We start from the raw sequence: 20,855 nt of genomic DNA on the forward strand, positions 1-20,855 counted from the left end.
TTTCTGTTGCACATGTAAGCTACCTCATCCACTCACCCAGGCCAAAAGACATTTAAATGTCTACATTTTAAACTAATTTCCTCTTATTTCAATACAGACACAATCTATGTACTCATTCAGTGGCCTGAAAATGCTGCTCCTACTTTACCAGGTGCCAAAAATTTTAATCCACTCTCGCCTTGCTGCCCAAACCTCCACCGCCCTTAACAATATGTATATATGTGCTGTCAGACCTCAAAATGTATTGCAAAGAGTGAAATCTAGGAATACATCAGTGTCGCCCCTTATTTTCAGTGCCGTTGGTAGGCCATTCCATAAGAGGTAGCTTAGTCGTCACATCTCGCTTCACACCATGGAAAGAGCTGAAGGGCCCAAATGCAAGAAACCAAAATGTGCAAGATTGTCCAACATTTTTGAAAGGTAGCTTGTCAGAGAGGACATGGAAATCCTGACATATTAATAAAATTAACCTTAGAGTTTGATGAAGCCAACCAAAACGCATCAGGAGGAGCAATAAAAAATTGTTTTAATTTTCTGGATACAAAAAACAATAGTTTTGTTGGTGACCTGTGTGTGAGAGCATTAGAACTGACATCCTCCACATGGGAAAGGGGAATTGCCAGAATTAGAGATCAGTCATAGGAGGTGAAAGAGAAAGGTTCATATTAAAGCTATGAAACAAAGTAAAGGGAACTCAAGCCAGATACGAAATTTTGCAGTATAAAAAAAAAAAAAAAAGTGGATGTAAAGTTATGTGATTGTGCAACTAAAAAGCAGGTGTTTCCAAGTGTCCCTTCTTCAAAAGCCCTCCCGACTGCTATCTACGATAACTGATCACACAGGTGGAGAGAGTCTCACAGACACAGGAAAGTACTCAAAAGCACTTGCACAAATATGTTCCTTCAAAGAGGACCAAGGACAAATGTAAGTAAATAACAATTCTTGGCTCAGAAGCAGAGCCTGAAGTTGCACAGATGGCTACATTTGAGCCCACAGGCATATGGAAATAATATCAAAGTTCTTTAGTTTGTTTTATGTAGTAGTAGATTAGCAAACGTTATTCAAACTAAATTTGGAGGCAGCGCAGACACAACAGGAATCAGTTATAAAATTGCATTTTGCTAAGTTTATATTAATTTAGAAACATGTTGCTCTTGGTAGAGTTAGGAGAATAATTGAATGTACAAGGCATTGTAGTCTAAGCAGACACGTAGATTTGGAAATTCATATCTAGCGAAGCCAACTGGTAGCACGGAGATACATAACAGACTACTGCTGTCAGTCATCAGAATGAGGACACAGAAGCTCTGCGGTGAAAAAGAGCTTTAGCAAAAGTGAGCTGGAGGTGGGGCAGGAGAGGCAATACCTATTTTCTCCTAGCAGAGAGTACCACTCTTTTTAAGTTCGTTGACAGGACGCTAGTAAAGAGTGGGCTGTTTCTATTACTGGTAACTATTAAATGCAAGCACCACAGTTTGGGGGGAGAGGAGGGAGTTGGTTGGTGGGGTTTTTTGGTTTCTTTTTCAAATAACCCCTTGCTTATTTAGGTACTTGCTTTTCTGCTTACCTGACTGCAACTGGTTTTTATGGTTTCTGAAACCTTTGTCACTTCTAGCTCTGTCTGATGGAATATAGGGTCCCAGTAGGCTGCCTCCTACCATGCCAGCGGTAGCAGAGATGAGGTCTGTGTTGGCTGGTGGACAAGATGTGGAGGTGCAGCTCTCATGGATGCGCAGTGTTCTGGGGTATTAGGCTTTGGGGACAGAGGAACATAGCGTTATATTCTCTTACCCCCTCAGCTAGACTAGAACATAACAGTATTGTGGCAGTGTAGTTTAAACTCCTCACGTGAGAGATGCCTGACTCGTACAGGTGTAATACAGCACAGCCTGCTTGCTAGCAGTACTTTATGCAGCAGGTTCTCCGTGGCCCTGAGAGCACTTCTCCATCTGGCTTCTCTGCTTGGGGCATGCTGCAGAGACCCCCGGCTCTGCGTGCCAAGCCTGTCCTGCTGTCAGAATCCCTTCAGCAGCAAAACCCTATGCAAACCTGTAGAAAATAAATTCATTCCAGAATAGTTGTTTTCTTTTCAAGTCTCCACTTTCAACTTTGCCTAAAACAAGGGCTTTCATACCCAAAATGAAGTTTGATTTTCCTTCCATCTTGCTGCCTAGGGAAATTTTGTCTGCCCCCACATGCCTCCTTCACATACAGGGCACAGCTGACTTTTCTTTTGCTCTCAAGAGGGTCTCGACAATCCAAAACCAAAAAGTGTTTGCAATGATTTTCTCTCTTCACAGATCGGATCACGTTGTCCTTTCCGCCTTATTATAATTTCCCGCCCCTCACTCTACAAGGCCAAAATGTTTCCCGTTCACCTTCCCTTCCATTCCTCCCCCAGCCCTATGTTTGGGCTCTGCAGAACCCCGTTTCCAGCTGCAAGTGCATCGGATTCAGCTTTGTCTTCAGTCACCATCTTTCTAAGTATTCGCTCTTCTACCGGTCTCATTAATCTCTTGCAAATCTCACAAAAGCAATATCGGACAAAGCTGTACACCTGCAGCTTGCTCTCTCTCTCTCTTCCTTCCCCTCCCTATGCAGCCTCTGTAATCGGAGGCTTGTCGGTCTTGGCTTCAGCGTGTAGCAAAGAAAGTCTATCCCAGTTTTAATAAATATTTGACAAATTAGTGCAGCAGAGGAGTCACGTTGAATGTTAATAAACATTTGATATCTTGTGGAAAACCCTGCCTTTCAATAATTTTGAATTTCTACCAGCTTTTACTTTTCAGTGCTTGAAAAAAAGAAGGAAATAAATACAAAAAGAAAAAAATGCTTGAAAAATACCAGGGAACACACAGCTATGCCTATGTCTCTTCTGGACTGTATTGTTTTGCTTCAGTCAGTTGACACTATTTAAACAGGTTTCCTATTTAATAAACACAAGGGCACTGAGGTATGTTTTCTGGATCCTTTTCCTTAGATCTGCAATTGCAGTGAAGTGAGGACTTTGATATTAGCAGAACTTTCTTCTCGTTAAAAATCCACTGTGAGAACCTGTCTTATGGCTGAAAATTTGCTGTAGTCACTACTGATTTTCTTGTAACTCAGCTGAACACTGACCACATCTGGACTGCAAATAAAAAGCTCTTTGTCTTCAAGACACAGCAGCCTTCTCATCCTGCGACAACCTCTGTCCTTCCCCATCAGATGGCCAGAGGTGCGTTAAATGAGTCGTAGCACCCTGGGAAGCTAGAAGGGACGTGAGGTTGGGTTTTCAGCAGAAGCAGCAGCTGCGCCCTCTCTGATACAATGAATTAGTTTCAGTGCCATCACTGCAGCGTTATTTTTCTTACTTGCATGTGGACTGTGGCAGGACCATCTTTTAGGAAGCCACCAGAAAAAGCAACTGCAATGACAGAGTGTCTTGGATGACATTACTGTCCTTATATTCCTTTACAATAATAGCAAGCCAGTCCCAGCAACACTGACAGATGCCACCACAGGGATGTGGACAGAGTTTTGAGCCAGTTTCAGAGCAAGGAAGCAGCTCTGGTTACTCTGCATCTACCTTCAGTTTAGCTATGAAATCCTGAAGATCTCAGGTGTTAGAAGGCCCATAGCAGGTTTGTAAGAGTCAATGCAGTGTTCCCAGCTGGCTGACCAGTTCTCTCTTGGGTATTGTCATCTGTTTATTGCAGTTGCCCCTGTGGTTTCACCTCTTGTGTGTCATTCTTCACTTGGTCATGAATGAGGCCTCTTATCAGTTGCTAAAGATTCTCAGAACAAGGCCATTGTCCATTTAATTAAAAAAAAAAAAAAAAAAAAAATTGGCTCTGACAGCAAGCCAGAAGCGTGACCAGCCCCTCGTCTTTCCTGTAGATTTAGGTTCTGTGTGTGTGACTGTTCTTCATGCTTGTTTTGTAACACGGGTATTTGTACGACGTTCACAGGAGCTGGTTTGTTTTAAATCAAACTCGGTATATAAGTTGCATTTCTTCATTCTCTCAGGAGATATTTTAAAAATTTTTAATAACTGCCAAAATAGCAGGAAGTCAATTAAATGGTGTTTACCCCATAGGGGATGATTCCTACTTGATGTTTGCTACCTGCTGATGCTAAAGAAGACGTTTTGTTCTCGTCTCACAGTACAGGGGACAACTGACAGCTCACTAGCTCAAAATTAGTGCTTTTTGGACACAACTGGAAGCGGAAGCCAAAGAAAACTCTTCATGCCATAATCATCTGTAGAGATGCAGACAAATAACTCCTAGCAGGGATGATGTGCCATTAGGCAAGCAAAGCAGAAGCTTTACAATTCACAAACACTTTCTTTGCATTTTTTTTTTCTTTGGTAGGTACCAAAGGCAGCCTAACAAACGTTGCAGGAGGAAAAAATAAAAAGGTAATGCTACAAATGGGTCTTTTTATAAACCACTTCGACAGAAATTCTGGCATCTTTAAGGCACACATTACTATGATGTGGATGTAACTGATGAGAGAAGAGCCAGGGATGGATTGTGCATAAAAATCTGGAGCTGTTTAACAGAAATGAATTATGCATATAGAAAAATTGATAGGAAAGCTATGGTCAGAGGGTGAGCAAACTGCTGACCTACATGCACACCTGAGTGAAGTGTGATTTGGTTGGTCTGTGTCATATTTTAAAAGGAAGAGCAAGACTTTTGTAAAAAAAAAACCACAACAAAATAACCCCCCCAAAAAACCAACACAAAAAATCCCAACTGTTATTTTATACTCTCTACCACCCTGTCTCTGATGCTGTAATAAAAAGATTACAGCCTCTCCTTTCATATAATCCTTACTCAAAGCCATTAAGTTTTATCTTTCTTAACTTTCCTCTTGAGACTAGGCATCTTTTGCCACTAGGAACCCTAAGTTTAGCTCAACATCCATTCAGTTTAGACTGAGGAAAAAAAAGAGGCATGTTTACCAAAGTCCTGAGAAATGGAAGAGGAAGTAAGCACAGTCCTTGAATCTGAAGACATGCGTAGTTTCTGTATCTTGATTTGTATAAAAAAGCATCAGCTATGGAAAAATGGGTACCTGTTGTGATTTAACCCCAGCTGGCAACTAAGCCCCACGCAGCCGCTCGCTCACTCCCCCCTGGTGGGATGGGGAGAGAATCGGAAGGGTAAAAGTGAGAAAACTCGTGGGTTGAGATAAACACAGTTTAGTAGGTAAAGCAAAACCTGCATGCGCAAGCAAAGCAAAACAAGGAATTCATTCAGTCCTTCCCGTGGGCAGGCAGGTGTTCAGCCATCTCCAGGAAAGCAGGGCTCCATCACACGTAACGGTTACTTGGGAAGACAAACGCCATCACTCCGAACGTTCCCCCCTTCCTTCTTCTTCCCCAGCTTTATATGCTGAGCATGACATCCTATGGCATGGAATAGCCCTTTGGTCAGCTGGGGTCAGCTGTCCCAGCCGTGTCCCCTCCCAACATCTTGTGTAAGCACTGCTCAGCAGTAACTCAAACATCAGTGCGTTATCAACACTGTTTCCAGCACAAATCCAAAACATAGCCCCATACTAGCTACTATGAAGAAAATTACCCCAGCCAAAACCAGCCATTCTCCACCCCTTATTCCATACCATTTACGTCATGCTCAGGTCCCACACTATCCAATACATTCTCATTACCCACTGCCGCCCTTCCCATCCTTTGATACAATACACAGATATCATTCCCTTAGTCTATGGACCACCCCTGTGAAATCTCTGTAAAATGTCTGTAAATGTCCACAAAATGTCCACTGAGTTAATTTAGTCCATGACTTTGGGCTCCATCTCTTATGGTGGTCACTCAGGACAGGAGAGGTGGTGTGTTGGGTGGAGTTACTGGGCACCAAAGCCAGCTCAGGTCGGGTCACTTCTGCACTTGCACTGCTTCTTGTAAGACTTGTCCTCCATTGGTTCAGGTGGTTCCTGCTATAGTAATTCCTATAACATGCAACTCACATCCCAGGTTACAACAATTTAAAGGTATTTCCATTACAATCGCCACTCCTGGTCTCTTTGGACCAAACCATCAAGTTTAAAATTGCAATTAACTCCTCCCCTTGCTCCTAGCCTGGCTAGCACAAGGGGTTCCTGCTATAGTAATTCCCATAACATGCTGTTCAAATCCCGGTTTACAACAATTTAAAGGTATTTCCATTACAACCTCCACCCCTGGTCCCTTTGGACCAGACCCTCAGATGTAACATTGCAATGAATTCCTCCCCTTGCCCCTGCTCCGGCCTGGACTTATCCATAGACTGCAGTCCCTTAGGGGTGTACCTGCTCCAAGTGGAGCCTTATCTATGAGCCACAGGCTCTCCAGGGGTATACCTGCTGCAGCATAGACTTATCCACAGCCACAGTTGCTCTGAGGTGCACCTGTTCCAGCATGGCCTTCTCCATGGGCCACAGTGCCTTCAGAGATATACCTGCTCCAGCATGGCCTTACCCATGGCTGCAGTCCCTCCAGGGGTGTACCTGCTCTGTCATGGGCTTATCCATGGCCCCACGCTTTGAGGTGCTCTAGCATGACCTCATGCACAGCCACAGATGCTTTGAGGTGTACCTTCTCCAGCATGGACTTATCCTTGGGCCACAGTGCCTTCAGAGGTACACCTCCTGCGGCACAGACATAACCATGGCCACAGACACTTCAAGATGTACCTGCTCTGGCATGGGCTTATCCATGGCCACAGATGCTTCGGGGTGTCCTGCTCCCACGTGGATTCATCCACAGGTCACAGTCCCTTCGACTCGAGTTCACACTGGAATTCCAGCCTGTCCAGTTCAGCAGCACAGAAACAGCAGCGATGCCCTGGCCATCTCCCAGCCCAGGCACATGGCCATTGCTGTTATCAAAGTGTTCCCAGGCACAGCAGAGTAAGATGATAAACAGTACAGCAAGCAGCAGAAGCGAAAAACAGCCTCTAACGAGCACTAGACTCTAATATACAGTAAGGCAAGCAAGCCCCATGGCAAGCACAGAAGCCTGCCCTTTAATAGCTAAACAGCAATAACAGCTATAAATTCGATCTAGCACATTCCAATCAAATCTGTCATTGTCTCAAACCCTTCGAGCCCCACGTTGGATGCCAAAAAGGACTGTTGTGGTTTAACCCCAGCTGGCAACTAAGCCCCACGCAGCCGCTCGCTCACTCCCCCCTGGTGGGATGGGGGAGAGAATCAGAAGAGTAAAAGTGAGAAAACTCATGGGTTGAGATAAACACAGTTTAGTAGGTAAAGCAAAAGCTGCATGTGCAAGCAAAGCAAAACAAGGAATTCATTCACTCCTTCCCATGGGCAGGCAGGTGTTCAGCCATCTCCAGGAAAGCAGGGCTCCATCATGCGTAATGGTTACTTGGGAAGACAAACGCCATCACTCCGAACGTCCCCCCCTTCCTTCTTCTTCCCCAGCTTTATATGCTGAGCATGACATCATAGGGTATGGAATAGCCCTTTGGTCAGCTGGGGTCAGCTGTCCCAGCCGTGTCCCCTCCCAGCTTCTTGTGCAGCCCCAGCCTCCTCGCTGGTGGGGTGGGGTGAGAAGCAGAAAAGGCCTTGGCTCTGTGTAAGCACTGCTCAGCAGTAACTAAAACATCTCTGTATTATCAACACTGTTTGCAGCACAAATCCAAAACATAGCCCCATACTATTTCTGTGAAGACAATTAACTCTATCCTAGCCAAAACCAGCACAATCTCTGAGGAAATAAAGGACATGAGTAGCTATTAAAATCCTCTCAGCACCTAAATGAATACTTCCAAGATTAACGCTGCATGAGGAATAAAACATTTTAAAAACTACATTCACCATTGCAATTGTAAGATTACAAGATGGTTTGAATGCAGTCAGTAAATGCCTACCACATTCTGGTCCGTGCACAGTGTGAGTATATCTGACTGTAGATTACCTTTGATTCAGAAACACTAGCAGTGTTATACCCTGCACTACACAGTTGTTCATCTCATCCAGGTTTACCTGGCAGACTCTATCTGTGAGGTCCTGTGAAAGGCAGCTATCTTCAGATCAGCCTTCTGCCCTAGTACGGTTGTGCGTGTGGTCTGAGCAAGTGCCTGCTTTTAAGGGAAATCCTGCTAAAAGCTGTTAGAAACTGTGAGTGTGTGTTTATTTGCTATGCTTTGGCTGCAATATTTCTGAAATGTATTGTATTATTTCAGTATCGTCTAATCCTGAAATAATCTATTCCAAGCCAGAAAGGCGTTGTGACAAGCCACGATGTGTGAACGCAGGTTGCACCATCCCCGGGCTCGGAGGCAGGAGGAGCAGAAGGGGATGGAGGAGCAGGTGGGACCCTGGACAGCCTCACCACCTTGCCAAGAAGGGTTTGGCAGCATCGGAAAAGAGGCCATGGCTCGTGTAAGGGGGGGGTGTAAACCTTTAGTGGCTGCAGTTCCAAATCTACATGCCGCTTTTCATTCAGAGCACCTGTATTTTGCCTTGGCAACAGTGAAATATATCCTTAATTTGACCTCCCACCAAGTGCTGTATTTAGCACTATTTTAGGCATCTGTCTTAAAGCGTGCCCTGATAATAGAGGTTACAAGTAACAATGACAGAAGTAGCAAAGGAGGACTCGAATGTTATTTAGTACTACGTTTTTGTATTATGATCTAGCATATACTGCTTGTTTGAGCATGCCAGAGGCTGGTGTTGAAGAGGGATGATGTGTGAGCTCAGACGTAGCGTTGTAAGAGGCAATTGCAGAACTGTTGCATTGTGGGCAGGATATATTGCTTGGAGCAATGTGTTTCAAGAGTCTGTCAACTGGAGATGATGGGGGAAATGAAGATGAGAGTGCTTTCTGGGAAAGTAAATCTGGGAAGGAAAATAAACCTGTCAAAGAGGAAAAAAAATCTAGCAATTGTTGGGGGTGGGGGAAAGTAACCTAGAGACTGGGAAGGGTACAGAGGAAAAAAAGATGGTGACATGCAGCTGAAAGAGATAAGAGAAAGACAAAGGGAGGGGAAGAAAACAGGATTCAGGGGAGAAAGGGGAAGAAGAGAAAGACTTCAGAGATTTATGGGCATTATACACTTGAAATGTATTGATTTGCCATTTGTCTGCTACATCTGGGAAACAGTTTGCCTTTAGGTACTCCCCATTGTAGAAGTAGACAGTTAGGATAGGATTTCTCCCCCCAACCCCTATAAACTGATGATAAAATGAGGAGACTTCATGGGCTCTTTTATTTTGATATGTTTATTCCATCCACATTTATTGTTGAAGATACATTTCCACTAACCGCAGTATCTGAATTAAAGGTGCTGGGAGGATTCCATGACTCTTTAGCAATGAAAAGGCAACATTCGGAGCCAGGAATGACTTCTGCAATGCACAGATCAGGGAAAATGGCATTAAGATGCATGCAGGTTGCAGAAAGGCTGAAATTTCCTGTGCTAGGAGACCAGGGCAGAAGAAGACAAAATGACTGGATTGCAATATTGCATTTTAAAAACTTCATTCCTGCTCCTTGCTGGAATGTGGTTTACAGCTCGTGACTTTGGGAGCTTGGTCAAAGAGTTAATGCATTGGTTTAAAAAGCAAAAAAGGTGCGTAGGGGGCAATGGAGGCGAAGTGACACATGCACAGGCGAGCCTTGGACAAAACGAAGCGTGTCTGTTCTGGCACATTTCTAACCCTTCCCTGATTGTCGCCCAACCGCCACTCCATCAGGATCTTCTTCTCCTGCCTCCCTCACTTCATCACCTCCAAACTGTGCTCCCTGGGAGTTACGAGTGGGGAAACAGTCAGAGACTCTGCTCCTTTCAGCCACAGGTACTGGAGGCCATGGGGGGCTGTGATCTGATTAAGGTATTGTTGGAAATAGCTTTTGCCTTTCATCTGAAACCACTATCCTCGGACTAAATCAGTGGGAGCAGGTGAGCGGTGCACGTACTGCTACACGGGCTCTGAAGGTACCGCAGAATCTACATCTACAAAAAGGAGTTTGCCTTTTAAAGTGCATACAGAGCTGTGAAGTAGGCTGTCTCGCTATACAGCACATAGTCAGCAATATTCACATCCAGTATATTATTAAAATGTGATTTTTTTTTTACTTCAACAACAATTTTTAAACTATGTCCTATAATAAAGCCAAGCTTTCAAATGGTATAAAATACTTCACAAATATTTTTTCTGCTCTCACTGTTCCACATAAATCCAAAAGCAGCTAAGTTTGTTCCTTCAGTTCCAACATGCAGGACAGGTTTGTAGAGGGCCTTATCCTGCATCCTTAAGTGAAGTAAAATTTTCATTTCATTGTTATGAATTAAATCCCATAATTTAGTTTGGTGGGTATTTGCAAAAGGTCAGGTTGATGTCAGTAGTCTCAGCACCACTCCAGGGACAATGCTACTTTATTAACGTGGCAGGCAAAACATTGTTTCTATGGATTGTGCATAAATAGTGTTTAGAATTTTTTTTAATTTCCTGTCTGTGGACAAGCTGGATGAAAAAAAATTAATAGCCAAAGCCGTGTGCTAAGTTGTATGGGTAAACCATTTCAGGCAATAACTGAGTGCAGAACATGGATCTGGGTGCCTGGAACTCAAACTATATTTCCAATTTAAAATCATTCTGTAAAGGGATCAGATTTTCCTGATTAAAAACCTTGAGAGGGGTTATATTTAATATTCGCATCTACATTCCATGCTGTGCTCAAATTTAATCTCTGTCTACTAACAAGTTTTTAAAATTATATTGATCCAGCTAGAAGATAGAAGCATCTCCAACAGGATATTTTCACAAAAAAAAAAATGATGTAACTTCTCCTGCTGAGCTCCACCGAGCAAAGGGCATGACCTGAACACCCACACTCACCTGTGTGCTGCACAGGAAAGAGACTGGATTCCTTGCTCAATAAAACACCAATAATTACATCATTCAAAGGTGGGGGGGGTTCTATGTTGAGTCTGTTTACAAATACGTGTAGCTGGAGAAAACAGTTGTTCCAAAGTTTAGAAAAACTATGTTTTCTGACAAAGTCTTTCAGCCTTTGCTTGTTGTGTCTGCTGTTTCTGCCTTTCTACATCTAATGGCTTCTATTTTCATGTAGGCAGTACCACAACAGGAGTGACTCTGAATATATTGGTGAAATGTATTACTACCGTGGCCATCATCCTATGTCTTCAGTCTTGTGTCTTTTGTAAAATCACCTCTTTGCCTTTGTCCCAAGCGTTTATCCCTGTGCTTCCCCGTGTGACAATTTCCACGCGAGCCTTTGGGGCTCATCTACCACCCTGCCGCTTGCACGCGTGGGTGCTTGCAGCTGCCCAGAAGAAAGCCACTTGTTTGTGCTTGCTCTATGGAGTTTATTTAAACCAAAACCACATGAAATTATGTTAATTTAGGTGATTGCCTAAGTGAAGAATGCATTCCATTCACAAAGGCACAAATATTTATTTTCATTTTATTTTAAAAAAAGACATTTTTTTTACTTAAAAGCATTATTTTCACATGGACAAGCCAATTATCCCCACCCTAAATTTCTTCTTTTAATTGACTGTGACACCAAAATTATCTCAACATGTATTAGCTCAGCTAAAATAATGTGGAAAAAACCTACGAATGTAACCGTAAGATATTGATTATGAGGCATAGATACTGAAGTGAAGACTACAATACATGTATTCATGTTTGAGGAGAACCTATTAGCATCTTGGAAATTTTAAGAGGTACTCAGAACTGCAGCCGAAAACTGAGTGAAACTGTTGATATAAAGGACACCAATTTTTACAGGAGAATTTTTGACAAATAGAGCATCTTCTAAGGCTTTTTATAAAGTCCTTTATCTTCAAAGAGCCCTCTTCCTCCTTTGTACTTTTGAAGGGAAAGTGATATAAAGCTCAGACAGTGATAGCATCCATTTCCCATAAAATTCTCACTGCATTTACTGTCAGCTGAGGTGTTTCATTACCTCTGAACTAAATCATCTTCAGCTGATGCCACAGTCACTTTTCGAGACCAGATGATAAATACTTGAATTTCTGTAGGTCACTGGTAGCCTCTTCTGATGCAGCTCAGGGGGGTGCAGATGCATTCATGTGCGTGTAAGAACATTTGGAGAGTGAAGCCCCTGTGGTCTTCCCCTCCTCTTCATCACCAACCTCTCCCCGTATTGCAGGGGGCTTTTGCTTAGCACAGCAGGTGAAAGTGGCTAGAAAACCCATGCGGAAACGCTTGTTCATAAAGCAGTATATGATAGGGTTCACGCAGGCAGAAGTGTAGGACAACAAGTGGATAAAAGAGATAGGAGCTCCTGAGAGACGCTGGTCTGCCGAAGTGGTGTCAAACGCGCGCCAGGCGTTGACACTGAAGATGGGAGTCCAGCAAAGGAAAAACAAAATCACTATCACCATCAACATGCGGATGACGAGTTTCTTGGCCATTAAGTTGGCAGAAGAGCTGCTGCTTCTCACCCTGTCTATTTTGCTATGGCTAGTAGCAGAGAGCTGTTGCAATGGCATTTTCTTTTTTCTTTTGGTTTTGTTGAGGTAGCATCCATCTCCATCCTCATATTTGGCACTGCAGGTACTTATTTTTCTTTCTGTACATATAAAATAGTACTTAAATAGTTGGCAAAATATCTCTGCACAGTGATTCAAAATACAAAATGAAGAATGGAGTCTAAGTCTAAATAAATAACATAATTCATGGCTGAACAACTGCTGTAAAGAAAGCACTGGCCTACTTCTGAGTCAGTTGTATATCAGCTGCTTTGCGTCCGCTATCTCCCAATATTCTCATGTCTTAACTCTATACAAATTGATGCAAAAGATGTAAGAACACTGTTTGCTCAAGTACTCACTGTAGATAGTTTTCAAAATTATATGCTTCTATCTTAATTTGACAATTTTTATTGTGGTGTTTATTGACAGAAATGGTCCTCATCCATGGCCAGGAAAAAAATCTTGGTATTTCTATAATAAACAAATTAGAAATTTAATGTATCCTGCCCAGAGTCTTTGCAAACAAGCCATACATGAGGAATTATTTGCTAGTGAATAATGGAATAACTTCAATCACCAAATGCATCTGGAAAGTTCATGACCATAAGTGACCATAATGATTATTTTTGCAAATAGAAAATTTTGCTTTTAGTATCCTCAAGATGACTGCTCATATCTTCAAGTCTAACTTAAAAAAAAAACCCAAACCTAAATGTATTGTTACCTCGTGAAGATTTTCTCTGGCTGGCATCAAATTTTATTCCTCTGTAGAGTTCCAAAGAAATTAGGCCATACGCAACCATCATGATAATCCCAGGTATAAGAAAGAGTATGAGTAGCAGGAAAGTGTACCTAAAGAATCAAAAGACAAACTGTGACCAGGGAACAGCACAAACCCAGAAAAACTCCTTTTTCTCCAGATGAGAATTTGGGGGGTGGGGGGAGGATTTCAACATTTTGCTGAAATTTTTGTCATGCTAATATGAAGAATCATTTTGACAGCTCTGGAAATTAGAAACTTCCCACATCTTCTCTTCCTTCTTCCCCCAGAAAAGTACAGCAGGAACAAGGCTAATGTGGCTGCAAAACTTCCGTCACCCAACCTCCACAGGCCCAGAGATGATGGGCACTCCCGTAGTGGTTAGAGGGGGTCAGAAGGTCTCTGCCCATGAAGTGGGGTTCTCGGCTGTAACTAGATGAGCATCGGATGCCCTGTAGCTGTGAATGATGTAAAAATTGCCTTGCAGAAGCCAAATGAGCAGCTGCGGATTCTCAAAGGGGCCCCTGGTACTGGCAGTCACTACTTCAGTGAGATCCTACTCGCCAAGGGTCGTGGCACACGTGGGCAGGGATGGAGCATCCACGACCTGGGCTTTCATCCCTGGGGCCATGCAGAGCCCCCGGGGAGGGAACCCAGGGCCAGCAACCCCTTTGCTAAAGGAAGCAGCTTTTATTTGGTTGCACATCTGTTACTCTCCTAGGCAGCTTCTCTAATGTGATTAAAAGTTGGGAACATCATTCTGTTTAAATACATTCATGGGCCTACGTCTCTTCTGCTCCCTGGGACTTTGGTGCAAACTCACTAACGCACCTGGGACTCTGCAATGACATCACGGAGAAGAGAATTTTGCCTGCAACCTCCCTCCTCATCTGTGCTCACGCTGGCAAATACCTGAGACTACCGAAAGCATTAATACAAATGTACTATGTTTGCAGATACACCATACTGAAGTGGTGCATACTTTAATCTTGTTCCCAGTTCTGATTGACCTTCAGTAGCCAAAAAAGTCTTACATCTTCTCAGTGCCCGTTAAAGTGTTTAGTCATCGTGCAAGGACACAATGTCTAAGTAATACTGCTGCTTGATAGTGCTACTATTTACCTACTTCTCCTGGACATGTAGGACTTGGAGCACTGTCTCTCCCCTCATCTCTCTGCCTCTGTTCTCTATAAGTGACCAAAAGGGTTCAGTTCTCAAGAAGGGCATTTGCAACATCTCTAAGTTCTTATATTCTACTTCTCTGCTTCAGAGGACCTTCAGACAAACAAATTAACAGGCCAGGCAGCACAAAGAGGGGTGCTTGTATGTGTCTGCGTTTCTCAAAGATTAATCAAGGATTTCTCTGAAAATATTTACGTTTATGTATAAATTAGTGAAAGCAGTATTCCTACTTGAAGACTGACAGATGCTTTCTTTACAGTGACAGTAGGGGCTTAGCAGACCATAGTGTGAGACTCATTGCCATGTTGGGTATCATTCCTATGACAAGGGAAAAGCCATACAAGTGTCAAAATGTAAGCAGCTTAAAAATATGAATTTTTCTTTTTTTTTACTTCTTAAATAAGCATGATAGAAGTGTAAATGTTTGCTGAAGGTTAATACTTGATTTTCAATAGGGTTAATGCTACCATGAAATCCTGTTTTCCACCAGATAATTATGCATTTGCTAACAGTCAGTTATGTCTTACCAAGACTGCTGAATGACATCACTTGGCCAAAGGAGCCGACACATATTTGCTGTGGTGTTGTTATACTTGGTAAAAGGTACCAGTTTGCTGTAAATTGGGTATGGTGACATGATAGTAAAGGAAACACACCAGGTAGCAGCAATCACTTTCAAGGCATGAGATTTTGTCCGCCAGACCCTGGACTGCAGAGGTTTGCAAATGGCACTGTATCTCTCCAAAGATATGGCAACCAGGTTGAAGGTAGATACACTTACAGAGACACCTATATATATAAAATAAAGAAAAAGGTTATTCTCTTGTTTTAAAGGTTTGTGCTATTTTCAAATAGTTATGCTAACTTTCTGTATGCATATAGAAAATAAAAAATATAGCAAACTATTTATAAGCTAAAATGTTCATAAATATCATACTGATTAAGTCAGAGTGTGTGGGCAATGGGTCTGAGTCTCCAGACTGATGTTCCTGCTCTGCGCTTCTCTGACTCTGGAACTCCAAGAGAAAAGATTCATTCTGTCAAACCATGAAATTCTGATAACAGGGAAAGAAGACAAATTTTCTTCCTGTTCTTCTCTTTGCTGCTGTGGTTTACACACTTGAGTAATTGCACTGAAATTCAAAAAAGCATTTGAAATCAGTGGGATTATGCTGTTAATTACTTTTTTAACACAGAATTTCATAGTCCCTCTTCTATTGTTTTAATTTTTGTAAGTGTCCTGCTTTACTGGTGATCTGATTTTCTCATTCCAGATAATTAAATGTGTTACCACTTTTTTAGTTAGATGCTAATGGAGTTACAAAGCAGTAGAAATGAAGTCATGAAGTAGAATCTTTGTCCTTCAAGTGCCCTTAATTTCTCCTGTTCATATATTATAAAATATAACACAGTGGTTTGTACTTCTGTCAGTGAGGTGCCCCAGTTTATCACTGCAAGATTATAAATATTTCTTCTTAACTTTATCACAAATTTTCTTTCATTTAATGAGCTTTCATTAAGTGATCTTTGTGAATGTTCTAACGTGGGTCAAAATATAAAATGCCAATATCTTTACAGTTTGCTTTACACAAATTACCTGTAATTTAAAATGAGGCTTCCTACATTTTAAGATGAAAGATTAAAAGCATAGGTGACACAATGGATGTCAGGGTCTGTTTGTCAATTGAAGTCTCTGTTAACCTGAACTGCTAATGGGAAATATCCACATTCTGACTCTTAAAATAAAATACCTTCATATGAAAAACTTCATGTTCGAAAATATTTCACTGGATTTTTTATAAAGTAATTTACAGTGTGAAATAAGAGAAAGATGACAACACTTCAGTAATTTTTTATGGTATTTATGGCAGCAATTCATTATAATTGTTTAAACATGGCCTTTAGTTTTATTGGTTTTATCTACAAAAAGATGTTGATTTCCCATTCGCACACTTTAGGTGTGTACTTTCACATTACATCAAAGTTCTCAAGGGCACAGGTTGAAAGGGGACCTAAGCTTTCTGTAGTTAACTGAGGGTCTCCCAAGGTAGCCAAAACTTTACATAATGTTCTCCTTTCTTTTTTTTAAAAAAACAAGCGAACGCACAAGAAGTATTGGAAGTGAGACAAAATCGCTTACACAGACATACATAATCCAGGCATTTTGAAACTCCTGGCTCCAGGCCACACAACCAAAGAGGGTATGGCACGGCATAGAAAAGTGGTGCTTCTTAAAGTCAGCCTGTAAAACCTGTACCTGTGTTTTGTGGTCTCCTGGTGAGCTCTGATCACACCTGGTCTGTTCTCAAAAAGTGTTTGCTCTAACTTCCAGCTCCACAGATGACACCTACTTTGGCCTATTTTTTTTTAATGTATCATCACTGCTACCAAAAATGTGGGGGCAAAATCTGCCCTTCGTGAGGCTTGTACAGCCCTGTAATTTCTAATGGGGGATCTGAACACTGCCGATAACTCTGTCAGCGATGTGTAAGCAAGCACATATGCCAGGTTCCTCATTAAAGCTTGATCATGCAACATACTTCTCACTTAACCGGATCCAGGGAAACACTTCTGTGTGTAGTTAACAATAAATGGTGCCTCTGTGTTTTGCTGGATCATACTGAGGAAACTAGAACCGCAAAGATTTGCACTACAAAGTTGATTCTTTGTGATTTTGGTAACTGTTTGATGGCAGATGGAAACCATCAGCTTTTTACTGGTCTTTAATGACCTTCTCACCTATCTCATTAGTCAATCTTCAAAATTAGTATAAACTTCCAAGACTTACCCATGAAATAAGTGGCAGTTTTGCAAACAGCACTACCAAAAATAAAATCTTTCAGCAGGTTGGGAATGAGGGTGAATGGCATGCAGAAAAGGCAGAGCATCAGGTCGCTGACTGCTAGTGACAGCAGAAATGTATTGGTGACTGTTCTCATCCGCTTGTTTCTTATCAGCACTGTAATTACCAGAATGTTCCCCAAAACACTGAGCAGAAATATCAAACAATACAGCAGAATCCGAATTATCTGATGCAAGTCTGAAAATTGTCACAAGGAAAAATCAGTTAAGCAATATACAGATCATAGACCAGTATGTTTCATCCTTTAATCAAAAGGTAAAGCCTTTCAAAAACCTTTCTGTATTCAGTTGTCCTAAGGTTTATGTCTTTACATCAATATAAAATCAGTGGAAGTTCTGAAATTCTGAAACTTATTCTGATCTACCTGAACTGCGTAACATTAAAATACAATACATGCAGTACAATGTCCATTTGGAGAGCCAAATATGACTTCTTAAAAGCACGTTCTGCTCACACTACTTAGTGTGCACCACTTACTCACCATGGGAGTTCCTCCTTCATGCAGAAGTAAGAAATGACACAGCAATCAAAAATATTTTAATACATGGATGATTTGTTTCAGCCTCAGAGTGCTATAATTTCATATTTAATCACTTTCATACACGGTATCAGACCAGATAACTCCATTGTTATTGAATTGCTCAAAGAGTAAAAATTATGTTTCTCCAAGTCCTTAGCAGAGCTGTTTACATTTTGTGCCAATAGTGCTACTGTTTTAGTTTTCCATCATATCCAAATTTTGTTCTACTTGAAATTTTAACTTGGAAAACCAGCACATACTAAATTCTTCCCTGCCTGTTTCTCATCCTAACTTATCAGCAAGCAGTTGATTTTGCACTCCCTCAGAGTAAAAGCCTTGTGTAGCTGTTTCTTTCCATAGTATCTCTACTTCCAGCTAGAACTAAAACTGCCTGAAAAAAATCTATTTTTCTATACATACCTTTAGAAGGATAGGGTGGGTCATCCACACAGAAAAAAGTGTCATTTTCCAAGATGATATCGCACAGGAAAGCAGTAATATTGGTACCGTTCCCGAGGAAACTGACATCAACTATTTCCATTCTTCAGTACCCACAGGTTAGCTTTGATGAAGAAGAGGGTGGGTTTGTAACTATCTGCCCATTCCTTCAGTAAACAAATACATTTCTGAATGAAATCTTCAGGAGAAATACAAGAGAGGCAGTTGTGCAAGGAAGCTCTTCTAACTCTCTGTCAGGAACAGCCGGCACACAGGGTCCTGGTCAGGCTGAACAAGATTTATTCCAGTGGCACACAAGGCAGTTCAGAAAAGCAAAGCATGCGTGCACATACACACTCACACGTATGCACACACATCCACACACACACACATCCCCTCCAGTACTTTTTTAGATCCACCCTCTTCTGTTACCGGCCTACTGTTGGGATAATAAACAGGCTAGAAAAAGATTACAGCATTAACCCCTTGCAAGATTGCTTCTGCTCACATCTCTGCAATATTTCTCAGAGGGAGTCTGTATTGCCATGGCCAATAACTCACAACCAGTGAGTGATGAGAGTGATAAATCCGTCTCTCAACCAACAACACATGAAATGGTAAGAGTAGCTGAATAAAAGCGCAGAGAAGAGAAAAACATAGTGAAGATTTTGCATGCCTTACATGAAAATGATTCTTATCTCCACATTTTTCGGAGCAGACTGAAGACTGGGTGTGCTCAGAAAAACAAGAGCTGTTACATTTATCTCATTTGGTGAAGGGCTAACTTCATAGGAGAGCGCTGTACGTGCCTGATCCAACTTGTATATGACTTGTGTATGACTTGAATACAAACTTGATGAACTGATAAACTGCAGCACATTAGTTACGCATTAGTGTAAAACACAGCAATCCTATTGTTTAAAAGAAACTCTTTCTTCTGAGTTCTGGTTTTTGAATACATAAACATCGTCCTCTCTGGTGTTTTTGCAAAGTCATGGGCTTTTAACTTCCAGTATACAGCTTGGTTATGGCCAAAAATGTAAATTAATATTATAAATGAATCCCTGCTATAGCTCAATGGAAAACAAATTTCGTATTTAAAATCTCTTCTAGTTAAATAGGCAGAGCAATAACAGGTTCCTAATAGCAGGTTTGGACCACTTAAAGTTCATATACACAGACTGGAAGGCCTGGATTTCTTTTCCAGTCTCACCAGCCTTGCTCTATAGTGCCATTAACTGGACTGGGTATATAGGAGAGTAGATTGGAAAGTTACATCTAAAGTTCTAATTTACAAATTATCTTTTCTTTAGCAGACTAATGACATTTTTTCCTTTTCTTTTACAGATTTTTGCAGTTTTTAAAAATCTGATATAAAACGACTCAAGCTGGCAATCAGTGTATACAATGTGTAACTGTCTCAGCTGAAAAAAGCATTCAGTCCAGCAGGACTCAATTCCAGTTTCAAAGGTATAACATACTGGTAGGAAATTAATCCAGAATGACACATTCTGGTTTATTTTTCCACTTGTGAATCTCAAAATGGGAGAAAATCCTGTTGAAGAAATAAAACTTAAAATATGTTTCCATTTTTTCACTGATTAAGCATTAAGTTTGAACATTAGGTACCAATGTCTCTGAAACCCCGATTTTCTCTTAACTGCCTAATTCACCTTTATTTTTTTATATGTTTTCTATTGTTAAATTGATGGGTGTTACTAATCAACCCCTCTATTAAATGACAAATGTTGCCCATTTAATTAAACATAGAAAATTTGGTTTGTTTTAGTTTGAACTTATTTTTAATTATCCCAGTATTTCCAGAACATTTTTTCTGACAATTTCAAAGTATTATAATATCCCAAACAGCTGAAAGGGCATCCAAGATAGGTGCTGATTTAGTAGTGGTAATGCACAAGAAAAGTAATGGATGCTTTTTAGAAAGGACTGCTGAACTTAGGTTGCTTTTTTGCTCTTCTTCATAGACAACAAAAAGATGCAGACTAGTCTAAGCTGCCAAAACTTCTGGTTAACAACTTCTCTTTTCCTTGAAAATTACTTTCTACAGAAGAAAAATCAGCAACAAACCAACTCAGACCAAATTTTGTAGCCTACATCTGCCTTTTTAAGGTGTCCTTTACACTTGAGATACTGATCCTGCTTTCTGTATCTGTATGTGATTCACTTCAATGAAGTCTTTAAATTTTAGAACATTTTCTTCTGTCATAAAGTAGCATTCAATCTGAACGATTTTGAGCTTTAAGAGACCTTTCTGTATCAAAAGAAGCTATTATAATTATTTATAATTATTATAATGGTCTGACCTGCTGCAAAACACAGGCTGGGTAATCGTGTTTAGCAATTCCTTTACTAAATTAAATAGTCTGTAATGGAGTTTGAGTCTTTCTGTAAGCAAGATGTCAAATTGTTGTTCTGGGCTTATTCTTAATGTGGAAGAGATCTTTCTGGATTCCTGGCACCTTCTATTAGATCTGCACTAGAGAAATCGTTTTCAGTTGTGTTGAATGGCTCATATTAGCAGTACTTCCTCTATTCCTTTTTACCATAGATGCGTTGCTATTTGGGGTTGGATTCATTTTCCAT

At 41.1% G+C, this 20,855-nt stretch overlaps 1 protein-coding gene across 1 annotated transcript; it reads right to left on the minus strand.

Annotated features, from left to right (window-relative positions):
* Positions 1–12,059: 12,059 nt before the first annotated feature.
* On the minus strand, positions 12,060–18,354 carry CCKAR (cholecystokinin A receptor). The gene is made up of 5 exons (XM_072862499.1): positions 18,234–18,354; positions 17,219–17,470; positions 14,958–15,219; positions 13,213–13,340; positions 12,060–12,586 (listed from the first exon to the last, which is right to left on the minus strand). The coding sequence occupies exons 1-5, from the start codon at positions 18,352–18,354 to the stop codon at positions 12,060–12,062; spliced, it is 1,290 nt and encodes a 429-aa protein (XP_072718600.1).
* Between the last annotated feature and the right edge of the window lie 2,501 nt (positions 18,355–20,855).

This window comes from Ciconia boyciana, chromosome 5 (assembly GCF_034638445.1).
Source record: "Ciconia boyciana chromosome 5, ASM3463844v1, whole genome shotgun sequence".
NCBI classification, from domain to species: domain Eukaryota; kingdom Metazoa; phylum Chordata; class Aves; order Ciconiiformes; family Ciconiidae; genus Ciconia; species Ciconia boyciana.

Excerpts from the sequence above, each read along its gene's own strand:
- CCKAR (XM_072862499.1), bottom strand. The coding sequence starts at position 18,354 with ATGGAAATAGTTGATGTCAGTTTCCTCGGGAACGGTACCAATATTACT. Across the intron at positions 15,220-17,218 it reads AACTGCCACTTATTTCATGG|GTGTCTCTGTAAGTGTATCT; the intron begins GTAAGTCTTGGA and ends TTATATATATAG. Across the intron at positions 13,341-14,957 it reads GATGTCATTCAGCAGTCTTG|GTACACTTTCCTGCTACTCA; the intron begins GTAAGACATAAC and ends TTGATTCTTTAG.